We start from the raw sequence: 18,035 nt of genomic DNA on the forward strand, positions 1-18,035 counted from the left end.
GGTTGCAAATTGAAAGCTCTTCGGTAAGGGCATTCTTCTGACAATGTTAGTCTATGGAGATTGCATGGCTGTGTGCAAGAATGTATACACCTGTCAGCAATTGGTTATGTAGGCCTATGTGATATATGTAGGCCTATTTATGTGTAGGCCTATTCCTAAAGATTAATTATAGTTTTCCAAAAATCATAATTACTACACAAAACAATCAACGGACTCCAACCACTGCCCCAAAATCTCTCCACCTATTTTGACACATTTAGTTTATAGGCATAGGGATTTTCACCCACAGAAATCATTTGTCAGTGACCATGTTTACATGCACACCAATATCCTGTTTTTATTCAGGACATTCAAGTATTGTTTTTTGAGTGGACACATACAGTGGGGCAAAAAAGTATTTAGTCAGCCACCAATTGTGCAAGTTCTCCCACTTAAAAAGATGAGAGAGGCCTGTAATTTTCATCATAGGTACACTTCAACTATGACAGACAAAATGAGGAAAAAAATCCAGAAAATCACATTGTAGGATTTTTTATGAATTTATTTGCAAATTATGGTGGAAAATAAGTATTGTTTCCCTAGAATACTAAATAAAGCAGTGCTCATCAGAATAATGTCTTAAATTGATAGGCAGTACATTCGTGTAGCAAGAATGTTAAGGGTCCAGGCCATCGGTAAAAAAAACAGTAGAAATATTGTGTCATCTGTTTGACCGGGTATAAGGAAATGAAAAGCTGAGAAAACGATGCAATACGTTTCCGCTAATACTTCAGTTTGCCTTGGGTGCATAATTTATTTGGTTGAAATACTGTCGGCTTGCATAAGTGTCAAAGATAACACATTACATGCACATTTGCATTTTCTCAAGATGCTGAAATAAATAAATCATATATTTCTCCACTCCTGTTCCAGAGACAAAATAAAAATTCAGTCCATTATTTTACTGCAAGAAATGCATAATTCTGCAGGAGTTAATATTACACTACATGTGAGAGGTTATAGGCCTACAGTGAGTGTCCATATTTCAGTTACTATTCCATTTAACCCATATGAATTTAAATGAGGAATGTTATTTGTATTCATGGATAGAGGGATACTCGTAAGTGGGATATCAAAAGGTGCATGTAAACAGCTTATAGCAAATAAGACCTTAAGCGGGATATGAGCTACTATCCGGAATACTGTAAACGTGGTCACTGACCTACAAACTCAGTTGAAAAAACACTATGGACGTTTACTTACTAATCGGTTGCATCAAATTTTGGCTTGAATGTTGAGGGTATGGAATAGTGCCTTCAGAAAGTATTCACACCTCTTTACTTTTTCCATATTTTGTTGTGTTACAGTCTGAATTTTAAATGTTTTAAATTGAGATTGTGTGCCACTAACTCCAAAGTGGAACTTTGTTTGTAGAATGAAAAAATAATAATTAAAACTTAATCTGAAATGTATTAAGTCAATAAGTATTCAACCTCTTTGCTATGGCAAGCTTAAATAAGTTCAGGAGTAAAAAAGGTGCTTAACAAATTGCATAAGTTGCATGGACTCATTCCATGTTCAATAATTATGATTAACATGATCTCTGTACCCCACACATACAACTATCTGTAAGGTCCCTCAATCGAGTAGGGAATTTCAAGCATAGACTCAACCACAAAGACCAGGGAGTTTTGTCAATGATTGATAGATGTGTGAAAATAAACAAAGGAGATTCTGAATATCCCTTTGAGCACATTAATTAGGCTTTGGATGGTACTACAAAGATACAGGCGTCCTTCCTAACTCAGTTGCCGGAAAGGAAGGAAACTGCTCAGGGATTACATCCAGTCACTACCAAGATACAGGCGTCCTTTCTAACTTGCCGGAAAGGAAGGAAACTGCTCAGGGATTTTACCATGAGGCCAATGGTGATTTTAAAACAGTTACAGAGTTTAATGGTTTAATATGACAAAACTGAGGATGGGTCAACATTGTAGTTACTCCACAATACTAACCTAAATGACAGTGTGAAAAAAAGGAAGCCTGCACCAAATAAATATATATAATAAATATATAAATATATATAAATATTTCCAAACACGCATCCAGTTAGCGACAAGTCACTAAGTAATACTGCAAAAAAATGTGACAAAGAAATTCACTTTTGGTCCTGAATACAAAGCGTCGTGTTTGGGGCAAATCCAACACAACCCACCACTAACCAGGTTTCCATTCAACCTATTTATGCGAGAAAAATGTAATGAGATGCCTTAAAGAAACAGAAAATTTGTCGGTAAACTTTCCAAATGTCTACAAAACACGCTAGACAAGGTGGGTACTTTTTGTGTCTGTAAAATGAATTATGTGAGAAATGTCGGTGGAAACGCTTTTATGCCTAAATATTGATATAATAACCATTGAAGTAAACTTGGAGTCACACGATGACATCCTCCCACTACGACTCGTCGGGAAAGCATGCAGTTTATTAGGCAACAGATGAAATAAGTTATGATGAACTTCACAGGGTGTTGAAAAATGCAAGATGAGCTTTGATGCTCCTTTCCAATAAATATTGAGTCTTATTTGGGTGACATGATCGTCGATGCTTGGCAGCCATTTCACAAATAAAAATAACTTGATTTTTGAATACTCGCATGAAAATGTGTTGCTAATTGGACGGAAACCTAGCTACTAAGCACCACTTCATATTTTCAAGCATGGTGGTCGCTGCATTCTGTTATGGGTAGGCTTGTCATCGGCATGGACTAGGGAGTTCTTTAAGATAAAATTAAATGGAATAGAGGTATAAGCACAGGCAAAATCCTAGAGGAAAACCTGGTTCAGTCTGTGTTCCAACAGACACTGGGAGACAAATTCACCTTTCAGCAGGACAATAACCAAGTTTCTGACCAAGATGACATTGAATGTTCCTGAGTGGGCCTAGTTACAGTTTTGGCTTTAAAATCTATGGCAAGACTTAAATGTCTGTCTAGCAATGACAGAACATGAAGACTTTTTTAAATAATACATTGGCGAATATTGTGTGCAAAGCTCTTAGAGACTAACCCAAAAAGACTGTAATCGCCGCCAAAGGTGCTTCTACAAAGTATTGACTCAGGGGTGTGAATACTTATGTAAATTATGTATTTCTACATTTAATTTTTAATACATTTGCAAACATTTCTAAAAACATGTTTTCACTTTGTCATTATGGGGTATTGTGTGTGTATATGGGTTAGAGAAAAAAATAGAGTTAGTCCATTTAGAATTCATACAACAAAATGTGGAATAAGTCAAGAGGTAAGAATACTTTCTGAAGGCACTGTAATATTAACCAATTTCTTATCTAAGGAAACCACACAAAAACCCTTAGTTTTAGGTTAACAATATTTGCTTTTGCTCATGGATTTGGGAAAGGTGAGTCCCTTTCTGTCCAATTATGAATTTATATCCATTTGGGGGACCCCTTTTTCCATCTATGAATTATTGTTATTACATGTGACCTTAGCGCGTGTTCGGCTCCGAACTCGGAATGTAAATTGAGGGGCATAGGGACCCTACAGGCGCATTGTTCCCTGTGCGTTCGTCTCTCTTTTGGTCTCTCCCCCTTTTTATGTCATCGATTTGGAGAATTTGCTCCAACAAGTAGACTCCAGTCTTGAAGTCCGCATGGAGATGAATTCCTCAGCGCTTTGTGCTTTGGCTATTGTTCTGTTGGCAATTGTAGATTTGAAAATAGTCTCTGCTGCTGAAACTGGAGGCAAATCTACAGGTGAGTAGTTCTAATTACTTTGCATTATTTGTCATGAAACAGATTTTTTAAATTATGGCCTACTACATTTGACTGCTTTCTTGTAGGCGTACCTATGTGGTGAGACACACTAGGCTATAGTTGTGCATAAGCCCATTTGCAACCTATTTTGTTGTTACTTACTAAATATATGACTTTAATTTGCTGGTTGAAAGCATATACAGAGTCTACGTGTGAACTAAAAAGCTTCTGTTGAGAGAAAAAATATTAGCTGAAATTGGTTTTGTAACCCATAACCACAAGGTTGCTGTGTTACTGCGTAATTACACCGTAATTAACTTGATATGAGGTCTCCACAGTTCACGATACCTCCTGCTCTCTCACAGTGCCGACCCTCCAGAAGGCAGGTCACTGCCCACGGCTTCTGAACGTCGTGCCGTCACACAAGGGATGTGTCTGTGACAAGGACTGTCCTGGAGATGACAAGTGCTGTGTCTTTGACTGTGGCGCCGTGTGTGTCCCACCTGCCTTCAGTAAGAACCTGACTGGTTTATTAACAGCGTTCAGAATGCTGTCATGCATTTTCATGGGTGATATGTGAAAAACACGGATGATTCCTATACTTAGACACAAAAATACTTGGAGTCTGCATTCTTCCTACAAATGCAAATGCCTATTTATAGTAGGCTAACCATCTCCACACATATGAGATTTTCAGAAAATGGTAGTCCAATTGTATTCATATGTTCATGTCCTTTTGCAGTAAGTTGGGTTCCCTGACATGTCTGCTCTGCAAATTGTGTACCAAAAGCAAAGCCAGGAATGTGTCCTCGCAGACTATGGGGCTCAGGGATGTGTGCGGAGTTCTGTTCCAACGACAGTGACTGCTCCAATGATGAAAAATGCTGCCACAACGGATGTGGGCATGAGTGCATTACACCTTACACAGGTAGGAGATGGTCCCAAAGTGACAGATACGCCCCATCCATTATTGCTGCATTACTCTGGAAACAAGAAAGCTGGGCTAGTTATGTACATGTCATGCACATGGGAAGATCCATTTCATATACTCTTTTTAGAGCTGAGACACTTTAGAATTCCCAGAGCCATGTATGTCTATAGAGTCCATATGACCTTGAGCATTGTAATAGTAAGACTTCAAATGGGAACAGTCAGTGTACAGACAAGTTGTTACTATAGACCAATGTTGCTACAGTATAACTGAACACCTCTTTTCTGTTACCACAGTGAAGCCCGGTCGATGTGCCCTGCCCAAGGGGACCCCTATGTGTGCTGAGTACTGTTACCATGACGGCCAGTGCCCAGAAGAACAGAAGTGTTGCCGGACAACCTGCGGCCACGCCTGCAGCGAGCCATGTTCATAGGACGGCAAGGTTTGGGTCGGGAGATTAGTGACAATGCTAATAGACTCCTTCTCTTTCAAGAACAAGAATGCTTGTTGGCTTTTTTTTTTTTAGAGGGGGTGTTTTTTGTTCTTGTTTGTATTCCAATCAATAAAACCATCTGTGTAGCCTTTAAATACATTCCTGTGCATTTATGACCTTGTTGGTGGACGTATTGAGTGTCTGAGATGCCTTTTTATGGGTTTTTTTATGGCGGCACTGAGCTACAATAACAAATTATGGAACACTCCAAGAATGGAAATTGCTCAAGTATGTACTGGCTGTCCACCAGAGTCAGTACATATAGTTCTATTTGACCAGTGATTTGGTCTAAAGAAAAGCTGTAGAAAACATTCTAGTGTGCTACTACACCTCCCCTAACCTTCAACTCTGCACAAAGTGTCTATGCTCCCTGCCAAGGTATACCCACTTCCCTGCCTAAACGGACAGAGTTAAGCAGAGCTATTAAACCGGACATGACCATCACTGATTAGGAATGCAGAGGGCTTTTTTGTTCCACTCTAGAGTGCCAAACACATGCAAGAGAGAAAATGACTGGCTGGCAAAGAAAGGGATCTCTGTGTCTGTCTGTTCTGCTGGAACTTGGCAGGAGTTAGGCCAAGTTTGTTTATAGAGAAAGGAATCAGCCGCTCCCTCCCCTACCCTCCACATACACGCACTTCCATAACTGGGGCAATTGAGATGGAATTACAGAAAGTGAACTCCTGGACCTGGGGTGTATTCAGTGATGTGAAACGTTCTGAACATTACAGATAGAAATAGAATGAATAGTGATGACACATTGCCTACTCTATCAGATAGAATAGGGAAATGATCTATTCTTCATGAAACAGAACATTCAAGTAGAAATGTAATGTTACCTTCTACTGAATAGATCCATACTCTATGGCTTGTCATAAAATTACATCAGTCGTTTTGAATGCTTATGACATGTTATGTCGTCAGAGGCATATGTGCCCCTTCAGATTTGTCCAGTTTAAAAATATATATTTTTAAATGTTTATTTAAAATAAATGTGTCTCTATGTAATACTATCAATCAAATGTATTTATAATTCCTTTATGTCAGCAGATGTCACAGAAACCCAGCCTAAAACCCCACCTAGCAATTTTATGAAGTTGGCTTCAAGCTAGCCCAGATACTGTAGGTTCCCAATCTCCCAACCTCATAACTAGCTACCAAGAAGCCTTTTCAGGTTAAGTAAGAGTAGCTAGCTTGTCTAACTAACTTAGCTGGCATGCCTTCTGGAAAGGTTGGTAGACTTTAGAAAAACAAGCAATAACTAAAATGTAATGACGAACTGGATGCGTGTTTCGAAATCTTCTACCAAGATTTTTGCCGAGATGCAGGGTAGGATATTTTGTTTCTTAAAAAAAAGGAACCACCAGTTAGGAGGATAAAGACAGCTCAAGAGCATGCAGAAAGTCTTTAAAATAAAAAATAAAATAGAATTAAGCATAATGATTATGGCTCTAGATTGCAGGAAAAAGCAATTTCAGGTATTTGAAAAATGAAAAATTGTCTAACTTCCAGAGCACCCCGCAGCCATCCTTACGTACTTTGTGCCCCCTCAGATTTTTGGGGTGATGATACCCCTGTATGTCGGGAATACTCTTTTGCTATATATTGATACAGTTGATCCATGCTTAGTTGCAGCCAAGTGGTTCCTCATAATTTATTCTCAGGAATCCTCAAGGGTTCTCCTAGCAGTCCAAAAATAATGTTTTAGACTGAGAAGCAGGCATTCACAGCATTCATCAAGGGCACAATTCGACTTTCAATGGGCTGTATGTATCAACCGAGAGTAGGAGTGCTGATCTAGAATGAGTGTTGACTTGGATCATAATGGATAATATTATATGGACAGGAGTGACCTGATCCTAGTCTGAGACAATTGAGATTCACATGGCCCCTCTACAAGCCTCCATGTATTTCTTCTTTTAAGGCGAGGCACCACAGGATTAACTTACTTCGTTTGCATCTACTTATCGATTTAGAATTTTGGGGTATTTTTGTCCCTAAATTAGGTATTTCAAAATGTAAACATAAAAATGTCCAAACTTGATGTAAATGTTTATTTGATTTAGTTTATCATACTACCGTCATTCAAATGGACATAAATCCATAATTTCGAAGCTTACTACATTTAGTAATACATAATTCAAAAGCCTTGCCTGGCTACCTAAACCCCTTGCGCCGGCAAAACGTTACATGGAAATATATTCTAGACCATCTGATTGGTCCCAAAAACCAATGGGTTGGGCCAGAGCAGAACACACGTGGGTAAAGCTAAGTTTGAAAATGCATCATTGGCTTTGATACTGTGATTAGTTAGAGACAATTCAATCGCTAATGACTTTGCTTTGTACAACACCCCTCCCTCATTTTGACATCACCCAAAACAACTTCAATGATTGCAGTCTCAGATTGTATGTAGGGAACAATTGAGCAGCGGAAGACCAGAACTCAGTTTTAGTCGTCAGGCAATTAAAATCCCATTTCGTAGAGAAAGTTACAATCTGGACTATATGTAGTAACTAACTTTGAAGAAATTGCGATTGGGTCTATAATTAGGTGTTTTGCATTTGCTAAGATAAATTCCTTGTACTGCTCTTTAACTGCCATTTCCCAAAAGTCAGACCTTCCCACATGAAAACATGTTTTTTCTCAGCTTCAGAAGCTTCTGCATTTACCAAATTTTGTGTGGTTATCCTTAGATATATTCTCCAGACTTGTGTAGAGGGAATTGTTGATATGTTGTAAATGTTTTATTCTAGATCACATTTTCTTAAAAAAAAAACACACCTAAAATGCATTTTACATATGTGACTTTAGTATTTCACAGATAGAAAGATTAAAAAAATATTTATCCACAACACGTCCGGTTCTGGAGTGTCTTAACAAAATGACACCAAATAATTTAGGCTGACTTCATCCAGTGTCCAGAAAAACAGATTTGCAGTATATGCAAATGTGCACATATTTAATGAGAGCCTCATTTGCATATTTTAATACAACATTTCAGGAAAGTTGTAATACAAAAAGTATTATGTTTGTGTCTACATTCAACTAGTAAAATTGTGATATGAATAAGGGGGAGAAAATGTACCTCATTAGGGTGTGGTGCCTTGCCTTAAAGCCATTGGATTAAAACAAAAATGACAAATGTTTGGTCAGTTGACCAGTTTTATAGATGTATTATTTTTTTATATACCCAAGGTTACCCAATATATGTTCACACATTTGAATGTTGTTCAGTAAAATTAATATATCAAGCAGTTTAACATACAAAGAACGAGCAGTGTTAAAAAGTAAATGCATGGCGGGTGCTTAGCCTTAGTCAAGTTCCTAATAGAAATGCATGGCAAACTCATCTTTTTAAATGTTGTCTGTTGGGTATTTGTGCTACAAAGGCTTACCAAAAGGTAATGCCAATTAGAGAACACTACAACTTCGAACAGAAATTTGGACAAACGCAAGTTAAAAAATCAACAGTCGTTTCCAGTAGAGATTTGGGGGTTTTCTACAAGTGCAAACGTTTTGACTGGTTCTATGATTAATGAACAAATGTGATACGAAATCCCACGTATCAAAACAATAGACAACTGTTTATGAAAGTTCTGTAAGTCAGTGCATTTAGCATTTCAACATCAACTAAAAACACAAACCTTATTTATCTCAGTAAAGATTTAAGAGATGAATCTAGAGCCGAAATTTACCAAACGTCTCAGAGTAGGAGTGCTGATTTAGGACCAGTTGTTTTCTAGAACACAACGATCCTAGAATGCACTCATACTCCGGGACGCTTGATACGTACGGCCTCAGAGCAATGGCTTCCTAGTGATCTATAACAGACAATTACTTTTTCCAGGAACCAATATGAGCTTGCTGTGATTCTTGTAGCCATCTGTCCCCACTGAAACCCTGGAGCAAACACTTTGGTTCCTGCCTTAAACATGAAAAATACATTATTCTCTGTTTAACTAGACCAACAGCAGTAGTAGTGCACTGAAGAAAGGCCACCCTTTTTGCTTCTCACGGGCAAGAAAAAGCCTTTAACGTCCATCGAATCCATGACACTTCATTAGAGACTTCATTGTTCATCAACTCCTTTATCATTCACGAAACAAACTTAAGAGTAATTTATTTTCTTTGTCGAAGCTTCCAGCGTTATCTTCCTGAAACTTACACTCACAGTTCCCAAGTGATGTAGCCACCGACCTCTGCTGTTGTTGTTTAAGTTAGCATTTTGGCTCATCACAGCAGTGGCACACCCCGTAGCCTGCGGATGATGTTGGCTAGCCGTTTGGCCAGGCCCGGACTGGGCTCCTCCACCTGGAAGGTGCGGGTCAGGAGATTGTAGAGGGAACCGTAACCCACGGCCACCACAGTGCAAGTGAGGCAGATGACGTTGTAGGGCATGCTGAAGTCAGGGGTGGGCAGGTTCACCAGCAAGGGTTCCGTGTAGACCCGCATGAAGTAACTTGACTCCTCTTTACAGGGGAAACTGGGAAGAAAGACAAGATGAGTTATGTTTAATTTAAAAAATGTGTTTTTAATATTTAAAATTGAATGCCTTTATTTTTGCCAATGTAGAGCTAGTGAGATTCCTCTGTAAAGAAAAGTCCTATGCAAATGAAATGTCTTATTACAATAACCTACAGTGGTTCCTCCTTTAAAAGTAGAGTCAGACTGGAGTACACCTTGTGTGCTGCCGCAGCATTCTGTGGCACATCATTTAATTCTCAGCCCTTTTTTCTGTTACTGCAAGTTATTGCTAGTTTGATCCCCAGATGGCATCTTTGAGAGGCATTTGATAGTATTCCTTACTGGCATTACCAGAGAATTTAAAACCTTTTTTGTAATAACATAGTATATGGGATTGATTTATATTATGGTGTTTCTATTCAGAGAAAAATGAAAAACGAAACCCTCAGGGTTTCCGTTAGGATGGAATGGAAAATACGGCAATGTACATACAACATGACGTTCGGGAGTAGGCTATAGGATTGAAGGATTCTAAATGGTTTGCCTTCATTATAGACAACTTTGTTCCAATAATTCTGTAAATGAGTGATATTTATTCCCATAGTAATTTGTTATGGATCCATAACTAAATCAACATCTGCATTTTGAAAGAGTTTTTTTATCATTATTTTATTAGGCTACTGTGCAGTCTACAATACATACTGTAGTAAACATTGGAATGTGCCTAATTCCTTACATAAGGGAGAGCAAGCCATGTCTGTACTACAGAATGCAGGGCATGCGTGAGACCGGGGTTCAAATCCATGTTGGGGAGGAAGGGGAGTATGCTGTCCTTGTAAATAGAAGTTTGTTCTTAACTGATTCCATATGTGTTATTTCATAGTTGTGATGTCTTCACTGCTACTCTAAAATGTAGAAAACAGTAAAAATATAGAAAAATCCTTGAATAAGTAGGTTTGTCCAAACCTTTGACTGGTACTTGCTTAATTCATTTGATTAAAATGGTGTTTCTATTCCATGAAAAACTGTTAGGATGGAACAGAAAATATGGCACTGTAGCTAGAGGTCGACCGATTATGATTTTCAACGCCGATACCGATTATTGGAGGACCAAAAAAAAGCAGTTACAGATTAAAAATCGGCCAATTTTATATATATAAAATACAACAATACTGAATGAACACTTATTTTAACTTAATAAAATCAATTTAGTCTCAAATAAATCATGAAACATGTTCAATTTGGTTTAAATAATGCAAAAACAAAGTGTTGGAGAAGTAAAAGTGCAATATGTGCCATGTAAAAAAGCTAACGTTTTAGTTCCTCGCTTAGAACATATGAAAGCTGGTGGTTCCTTTTAACACGAGTCTTCAATATTACCAGGTAAGAAGTTTTAGGTTGTAGTTATTATAGGACTATTTCTCTCTATACCATTTGTATTTCATATACCTTTGAATATTAGATGTTCTAATAGGTACTTGAGTATTACCAGCGTAATCTCGGGAGTTGATAGGCTTGAAGTCATAAACAGCGCAATACTTGAAGCACAGCGAAGACCTGCTGGTAAATGTAGGAAAGTGTTGTTTGAATGAATGCTTACGAGCCTGCTGCTGCCTACCAACGCTCAGTCAGACTGCTCTATCAAATCATAGACTTAATTATAATATAATAACACAGAAATATGAGCCTTAGGTAATTAATATGGTAAAATCACTTAGAAAACAAAACTTATCTAAATATTGCTGTTACATTGCACAACCTTCAATGTTATGTCATAATTATGTACAATTCTGCTGCATATACCCTGACTCTGCTTGCACAGAACGCAAGAGAAGTGACACAATTTCCCAAGTTAAAAGAAATCCATGTTAGCAGGCAATATTAACTAAATATGCACGTTTAAAAATGTATACTTGTGTATTGATTTTATGAAAGGCATTGATATTTATGGTTAGGTACACATTGGTGCAACGACGGTGCTTTTTTCACGAATGAGCTTGTTAAATCACCCGTTTGGCATAGTAGACTGTGATTCAATGATAAATTAACAGGCACTGCATCAATTATATGCAACGCAGGACCATCTAGATAAACTAGTAATATCATCAACCATGTGTAGTGAACTAGTGATTATGTTAAGATTAAACTTATTAAAAAACAATTAATGCTAGCTACCACCTTACCTTGGTTCCTTGCTGCACTCGCGTAACAGGTAGTCAGCCTGCCACGCAGTCTCCTCGTGGAGTGCAATGCAATCGGCCATAATCGGTGCCCAAAAATGCAGATTACCGATTGCTATTAAAACTTGAAATCGGCCCTAATTAAATCGGCCATTCCGATTAATCGGTCGACCTCTACACTGCACAACGTGATGTCCGGCAGTACAGTACTGGGCTATTTAGCTAAAGAATCTCTGTGTTGTGCTAGTCTCAGAGCAGCCGAAACAGTACTAAAATAGTTGTAGGCTTTTGCTTCTAACTTCAATATGCTCTTTAAATAAATAAGACCAACAATGTACCTTAAAATATGTTTTCAATGATGTGACTTTCAGCCAATAATTACATTTAGAGGATGAGGACTCTATATTAATATCTAAGGAGCATTTTCCGTTAGGATCTGTGAGAATATCTAAGGGGCTTTTATATCATTATAAATTAATTAATAATAATAAATCTCTGTTTTAAAAGTAAAAATATTTGAGATTTTGTTTTCATTTAACCCAGCACGAGCGAGAAAAAGGCAATTCTTGAACATGGGGTGAGACATTCTCACTAATTTGTAAATAAAGCCAGTTATTTAGAATTATTTATTTCTGGAGAAACCTAACTTGTCTGCTAAATAATCATCACTTACTTATATTCAGTCAACAAATATCTTAAGAATATCATGGAATATTCGTTTCTCCATGCTTGTCTCAGAGCAGCGTGAAACGATGCCGAAATAGAGGCCCACAGGGGGAAGGCTATGTACTGTATTCTGTGCCCACACGTGGTATCTCTTCGGTTACACATCCTTGGAATAGCAGAACAGTCCGGGTATCCCTTGCTGTGCCTGGTGAGCAGTTGGTCAAGTTCTGTTGTCAGAAGAGGAATGGAAATGTCAGGGTGAACCGAAAACCTGACGAACCCACCACGTACTGTATATTGACTCTTCCTGTGGGAGGTGGAGTTCCTGAGCACACAGGTGCGGCTTGCATGGATTGTGACTCCATCTTGTTCTTTTTCAATGCGTGAGTGAGTGAGTCAATGACTATTCAAGCCATTGACTCACTGATGAAGGAAGATGAGTGATCGGCAAAGGCAATCTGTAATCTGCAAGTTTACATCTGAAGTTTACATACACCTTAGCCAAATACATTTAAACTCAGTTTCACAATTCCTGACATTTAATCCTAGTAAAAATTCACTGTTTTAGGTCAGGTAGGATCACCATTTTATTTTAAGAATGTGAAATGTCTGAATAATTGTAGAGAGAATGATTAATTTCAGCTTTTATTTCTTTCATCACATTCCCAGTGGGTCAGAAATTTACATACACTCAATTAGTATTTGGTAGCATTGCCTTCAAACTGTTTAACTTGGGGTCAGATGTTTTGGGTAGCCTTCCAGAAGTGTCCCACAATAAGTTAGGTGAATTTTGGCCCATCCCTCCTGACAGAGCTGGTGAAACTGAGTCAGGTTTGTAGGCCTCCTTGCTTGCACACGCTTTTTCAGTTCTGCCCACAATGTTCTATAGGATTGAGGTCAGGGCTTTGTGATGGCCACTCCAATAGCTTGAATTTGTTGTCCTTAAGCCATTTTTCCACAACTTTGGAAGTATGCTTAGGGTCATTGTCCATTTGGAAGATCCATTAGCGACCAAGCTTTAACTTCCTGACTGATGTCTTGAGATGTTGCTTCAATATCTCCACAAAATTTCCCCCCCTCATGATGCCATCTATTTTGTGAAGTGCACCCGTCCCTCCTGCAGCAAAGCACCCCCACAACATGATGCTGCCACCCCCATGCTTCACGGTTGGGATGGTGTTCTTCGGTTTGCAAGCCTCCCCCTTTTTGCTCCAAACATAACGATATGGTCATATTAATGATGATGATTGGTGATTGGTCATATTAAATTATTGGTCATATTAAAACCTTGGGACCCAAATGCATAATGAGTGCTTTAACTCTCCCTTGTGGTGTATGAGAGTTAGGGGTCAATTCCATTTCAAATCAATGGAATTGAGGAATAGTACACTACTTTTAATATAGGATTTTGTTTGGTGTAATTTCCTTTAGATGCATTCAAATTGCATTACCTCAGGTGATAAACTAACACACTTAAGACAACTACTACGTAAGTGCTCAAACACTACTTAAAAAAACAGCCTCATTACTCACAAGCTGCTGAAAAGTGGGCATTCCCGAGTGCTGTTGGTATCCATGGCAACGACACTGGGCACGAGAGCGCTGATAACAGAAGACCTGAAGCGAGGGACAACATTTAATCAGATATCTTCTACTGCACCTGAACATCGAGAGACTACAAGCAAGTAGCATCTCAATTTCAGCAATGGCCCCATCTTCAATCAGAATTGAAGCAAGACAAGAGAAAAGGGCACGTATAAAAGCTGACAGCACTAGGCAAACATGAAAAATGTATTTATACCTAAAATTTCCATCACAGTTTGCATTTCATTAGACAGAGACCGATAGAGTACAGAACTTCACCCATAGCATTGCCCTTTTTCAGTTTCTGTAAAAAGTGAACATGAATCAAAGTCAAAGTCAAGTGGTACCCGACGTAGAAGCCATGGTTGGGGTCGGGGGTGTACTCGGTCCACTTGAGGAGTGCCCTCTCAAACTGCATGGTCACCTCGGTCACAGAGTTAGGGGGCAGCTGGACCAGCATCTCGAGCAGGTGGGGCCGAAGGCGGTCCTTGGACGGCTGGTAGTGAATGTAGCCTAGGTAGAAAAGAGGGGAGTAAGAGAAATTGTATTTATTTACTCAACAATGAAAGACAAGTAAAATGACGACTAGGGCTGTTTTTATATATATTTTTTACCTTTATTTAACTAGGCAAGTCATTTAAGAACAAATTATTATTTACAATGACAGCCTACCCGGGAACAGTGGGTTAACTTAACTGCCTTGTTCATGAGCAGAATGACAGCTTGGGGATTCGATCCAGCAACCCTTCGGTTACTGGCCCAACGCGCTAACCACCAGGCTACCTGCCGCCCCAAATGTGAAGGTCATGGCATTTTGGATGGCGGTTTTGTCAGTCAAATGACTGAAGTCACCATCATAAAAATTGGTCGAATAGCAATCATTATATAGTTGGAAAAAGTATATGAACCCCTAGGCTAAGGACTTCTCCAAAAGCTAACTGGAGTACAATCATTTGAGTTTGCTATTCACAAGAAGCATTGCCTGATGTGAACCATCCCCCGAACAAAAGAGATTTAAAAAAAAAACAAGATTAAGAATTGTTGACTTGCATAAAGCTGGAAAGGGTTACAAAAGTATATCTAAAAGCCTTTGATGTTCATTAGTCCACGGTAAGACAAATTGTCTATGAAGTGAGAAAGTTCAGCACTGTTGCCGTCCTGAAGAATCTTAGAGTGTCAGCTAAAGACTTACAGAAATCTCTGGAACATGCTAACATCTGTTGACGAGTCTACGATACGTAAAACACTAAACAAGAATGGTGTTCATGGGAGGTCACCACGGAAGAAGCCACTGCTGTCCAAAAAAACATTGCTGCAAGTCTGAAGTTCGCAAAAGAGCATCTGGATGTTCCACAGTGCTACTGGCAAAATACTCTGGACAGATTAAACTACAGTTGAGTTGTTTGGAAGGAACACACAACACTATGTGTGGAGAAAAAAAAGGCACAGCACACCAACATCAAAACCTCATCCCATCTGTAAAGTTTGGTGAAGGGAGCATCATGGTTTGGAGCTGCTTTGCTGCCTCAGGGCCTGGACAGCTTGCTATCATCGACGGAAAAATGAATTACCAAGTTCATCAAGACATTACGCAGGAGAATATAAGGCCATCTGTCCACCAACTGAGGCTCAACAGAAGTTGGGTGATGCAACAACCCAAAACATAGAAGTAAATCAACAAAAGAATGGCTTCAAAAGAAGAAAACACACCTTCTGGAGTGGCCCAGTCAGAGTCCTGACCTAAACACAGATCGAGATGCTGTGGCATAACATTGAGAGCGGTTCACACCAGACATCCTGAGAGTATTGAAAAACTGAAACAATTTTAGAATGAAGAATGGTCCAAAATTCCTCCTGAACGTAGTGCAGGTCTGATCCACAACTACAGAAAACGTTTGGTTGAGGTTATTGCTGCCAAAAGAGCGTCAACCAGTTATTAAATCGAAGGGTTCACATACTTTTCCAACCCTGCTTTGTGAATGTTTACACGGAGTGTTCAATAAAGACATGAAAACGTATAATTGTTTGTGTTATTAGTTTAAGCAGACTGCCTATTGTTGTGACTTAGACGAAGATCAGATCAAATTTTATGACGAATTTATGCTGAAGTCCAGGTAATTCCAAAGGGTTCACATACTCTTTCTTGCCACTGTACATATGTGTACAGTCGTCGCCAAAAGTTGAGAATTACACAAATATAAATTTTCACAAAGTTTGCTGCTTCAGTGTCTAGATATTTTTGTCAGATGTTACTATGGAACATTGAAGTATAATTACAAGCATTTCATACGTGTCAAAGGCTGTTATTGACAATTACATGAAGTTGATGCAAAGAGTCAATATTTGCAGTGCTGACCCTTGTTTTTCAAGACCTCTGAAATCCGATGGTAGCACTCACCTTGTCTTCTCCAGATGCCCCAAACAATCAGAAAGTGGATTCAGAGAAAATGACTTTTCCCCAGCAGTCCAATCCCTGTACCTTTTGCAGAATATCAGTCTGTCCCTGATGTTTTTCCTGGAGAGAAGTGGCTTTTTTGCTGCCCTTCCTGCAGGCCATCCTCCAAAAGTCTTCACCTCACTGTGCATGCAGATGCACTCACACCTGCCTGCTGCCATTCCTGAGCAAGCTCTGTACTGGTGGTGCACCGATCCCGCAGCTGAATCAACTTTAGGAGACGGTCCTGGCGCTTGCTGGACTTTCTTGGGCGCCCTGAAGCCTTCTTGACAACAATTGAACCGCTCTCCTTGAAGTTCTTGATTAACCGATAAATGGTTGATGTAGATGTAATCTTACTGGCAGCAATATCCTTGCCTGTGAAGCCCTTTTTGTGCAAAGCAATGATGACGGCACGTGTTTCCTTGCAAGTAACCATATTTGACAGAGGAAGAACAATGATTCCAAGCTCCACCCTCCTTTTGAAGCTTCCAGTCTGTTATTCGAACTCAATCAGCATGACAGAGTGATCGCCAGCCTTGTCCTCGTCAACACTCACACCTGTGTTAACGAGAGCATCACTGACATGTCAGCTCGTCCTTTTGAGGCAGAGCTGAAATGCAGTGGAAATGTTTTTTGGGGGGATTCAGCTCATTTGCATGGCAAAAAGGGACTTTTCAATTAATCTGACCACTCTTCATATCATTCTGCAGTATATTCAAATTGCCATCATACAAACTGAGGCAGCAGACTTTGTAAAAATTAATATTTGTGTCATTCTCAAATCTTTTGGCCATGACTGACTGAGATAGATATAAAATTCTCCTATGCATAGCCTAGGCAACTGAAGATTTGTTTGCTTGCTGAACCAAGGAGCAGCCAAGTTTAAACATGTTGTAAAGAGTCCATGTTAATGTGGAAACAGACTCAACCGCACCCGTCATTGTTTTTATGGCTGGGTTTTTCCTCATCCTATCTCTCCTTATATCAGAGTTTAGACGTAAAACAGCTTCCTTTTAATTTGCTGCTTTTGAGTAAAGTTTGCCGACTCTATGAAGTTGATTAAAACAACAATCATCCAATATCATTGATTACATGGTTATACAAATACCGTCACAGCCCTAATAGTGACAGTAACATAATATATAGGTGTAGCAGAGGTGAGAAACCCAACAGCTTAAACAAAAACTTCTCCCTTAAAATTATCAATGTAGGTAAGTAAGAACTGTGTACACAAATTTATATTATGTAAATAGTTTATGATAAGTGAATACCATAATGTAGTTATTTTTTTAGCTACTTCTCCCTATTAGATCGTATTTTTTAAAAGCCATTTTAGCTGTCGCGCTAGCTGTACTGTCCGGATAGATTCACAAATCATGGGAATATGCAGACCTTGTCTCCTGCCGAGGCATGTGTTGCTAGGCAACCCCCCTGCACTTGCCCTAGGAACATATAGAGAAGGAACTGTCAGATGCGTCATAATAGCCCTGGAACTAGCCACACTGGGAGCCACATTTTAAATGGAA

At 39.0% G+C, this 18,035-nt stretch overlaps 2 protein-coding genes across 2 annotated transcripts in view; one reads left to right on the forward strand and one right to left on the reverse strand.

Annotated features, from left to right (window-relative positions):
* Positions 1-3,589: 3,589 nt before the first annotated feature.
* LOC112221613 (whey acidic protein) lies at positions 3,590-5,270 on the forward strand. The gene is made up of 4 exons (XM_024383788.2): positions 3,590-3,751; positions 4,117-4,263; positions 4,542-4,679; positions 4,979-5,270. The coding sequence occupies exons 1-4, from the start codon at positions 3,649-3,651 to the stop codon at positions 5,113-5,115; spliced, it is 525 nt and encodes a 174-aa protein (XP_024239556.1). The 5' UTR covers positions 3,590-3,648; the 3' UTR covers positions 5,116-5,270.
* A 2,820-nt stretch (positions 5,271-8,090) lies between these two features.
* Positions 8,091-18,035, reverse strand: part of pigt (phosphatidylinositol glycan anchor biosynthesis, class T) — a 32,737-nt gene continuing 22,792 nt past the window's right edge. The window contains exons 10-12 of the mRNA XM_024383787.2: positions 14,420-14,585; positions 14,022-14,105; positions 8,091-9,661 (exon numbers count right to left, since the gene is read on the reverse strand). Coding sequence (XP_024239555.1) covers positions 9,412-9,661; positions 14,022-14,105; positions 14,420-14,585 — 500 coding nt within the window. The 3' untranslated portion in view covers positions 8,091-9,411. The remainder of the gene's footprint in view (positions 9,662-14,021; positions 14,106-14,419; positions 14,586-18,035) is intronic.

This window comes from Oncorhynchus tshawytscha, linkage group LG22 (assembly GCF_018296145.1).
Source record: "Oncorhynchus tshawytscha isolate Ot180627B linkage group LG22, Otsh_v2.0, whole genome shotgun sequence".
Taxonomy (NCBI): Eukaryota; Metazoa; Chordata; class Actinopteri; order Salmoniformes; family Salmonidae; genus Oncorhynchus; species Oncorhynchus tshawytscha.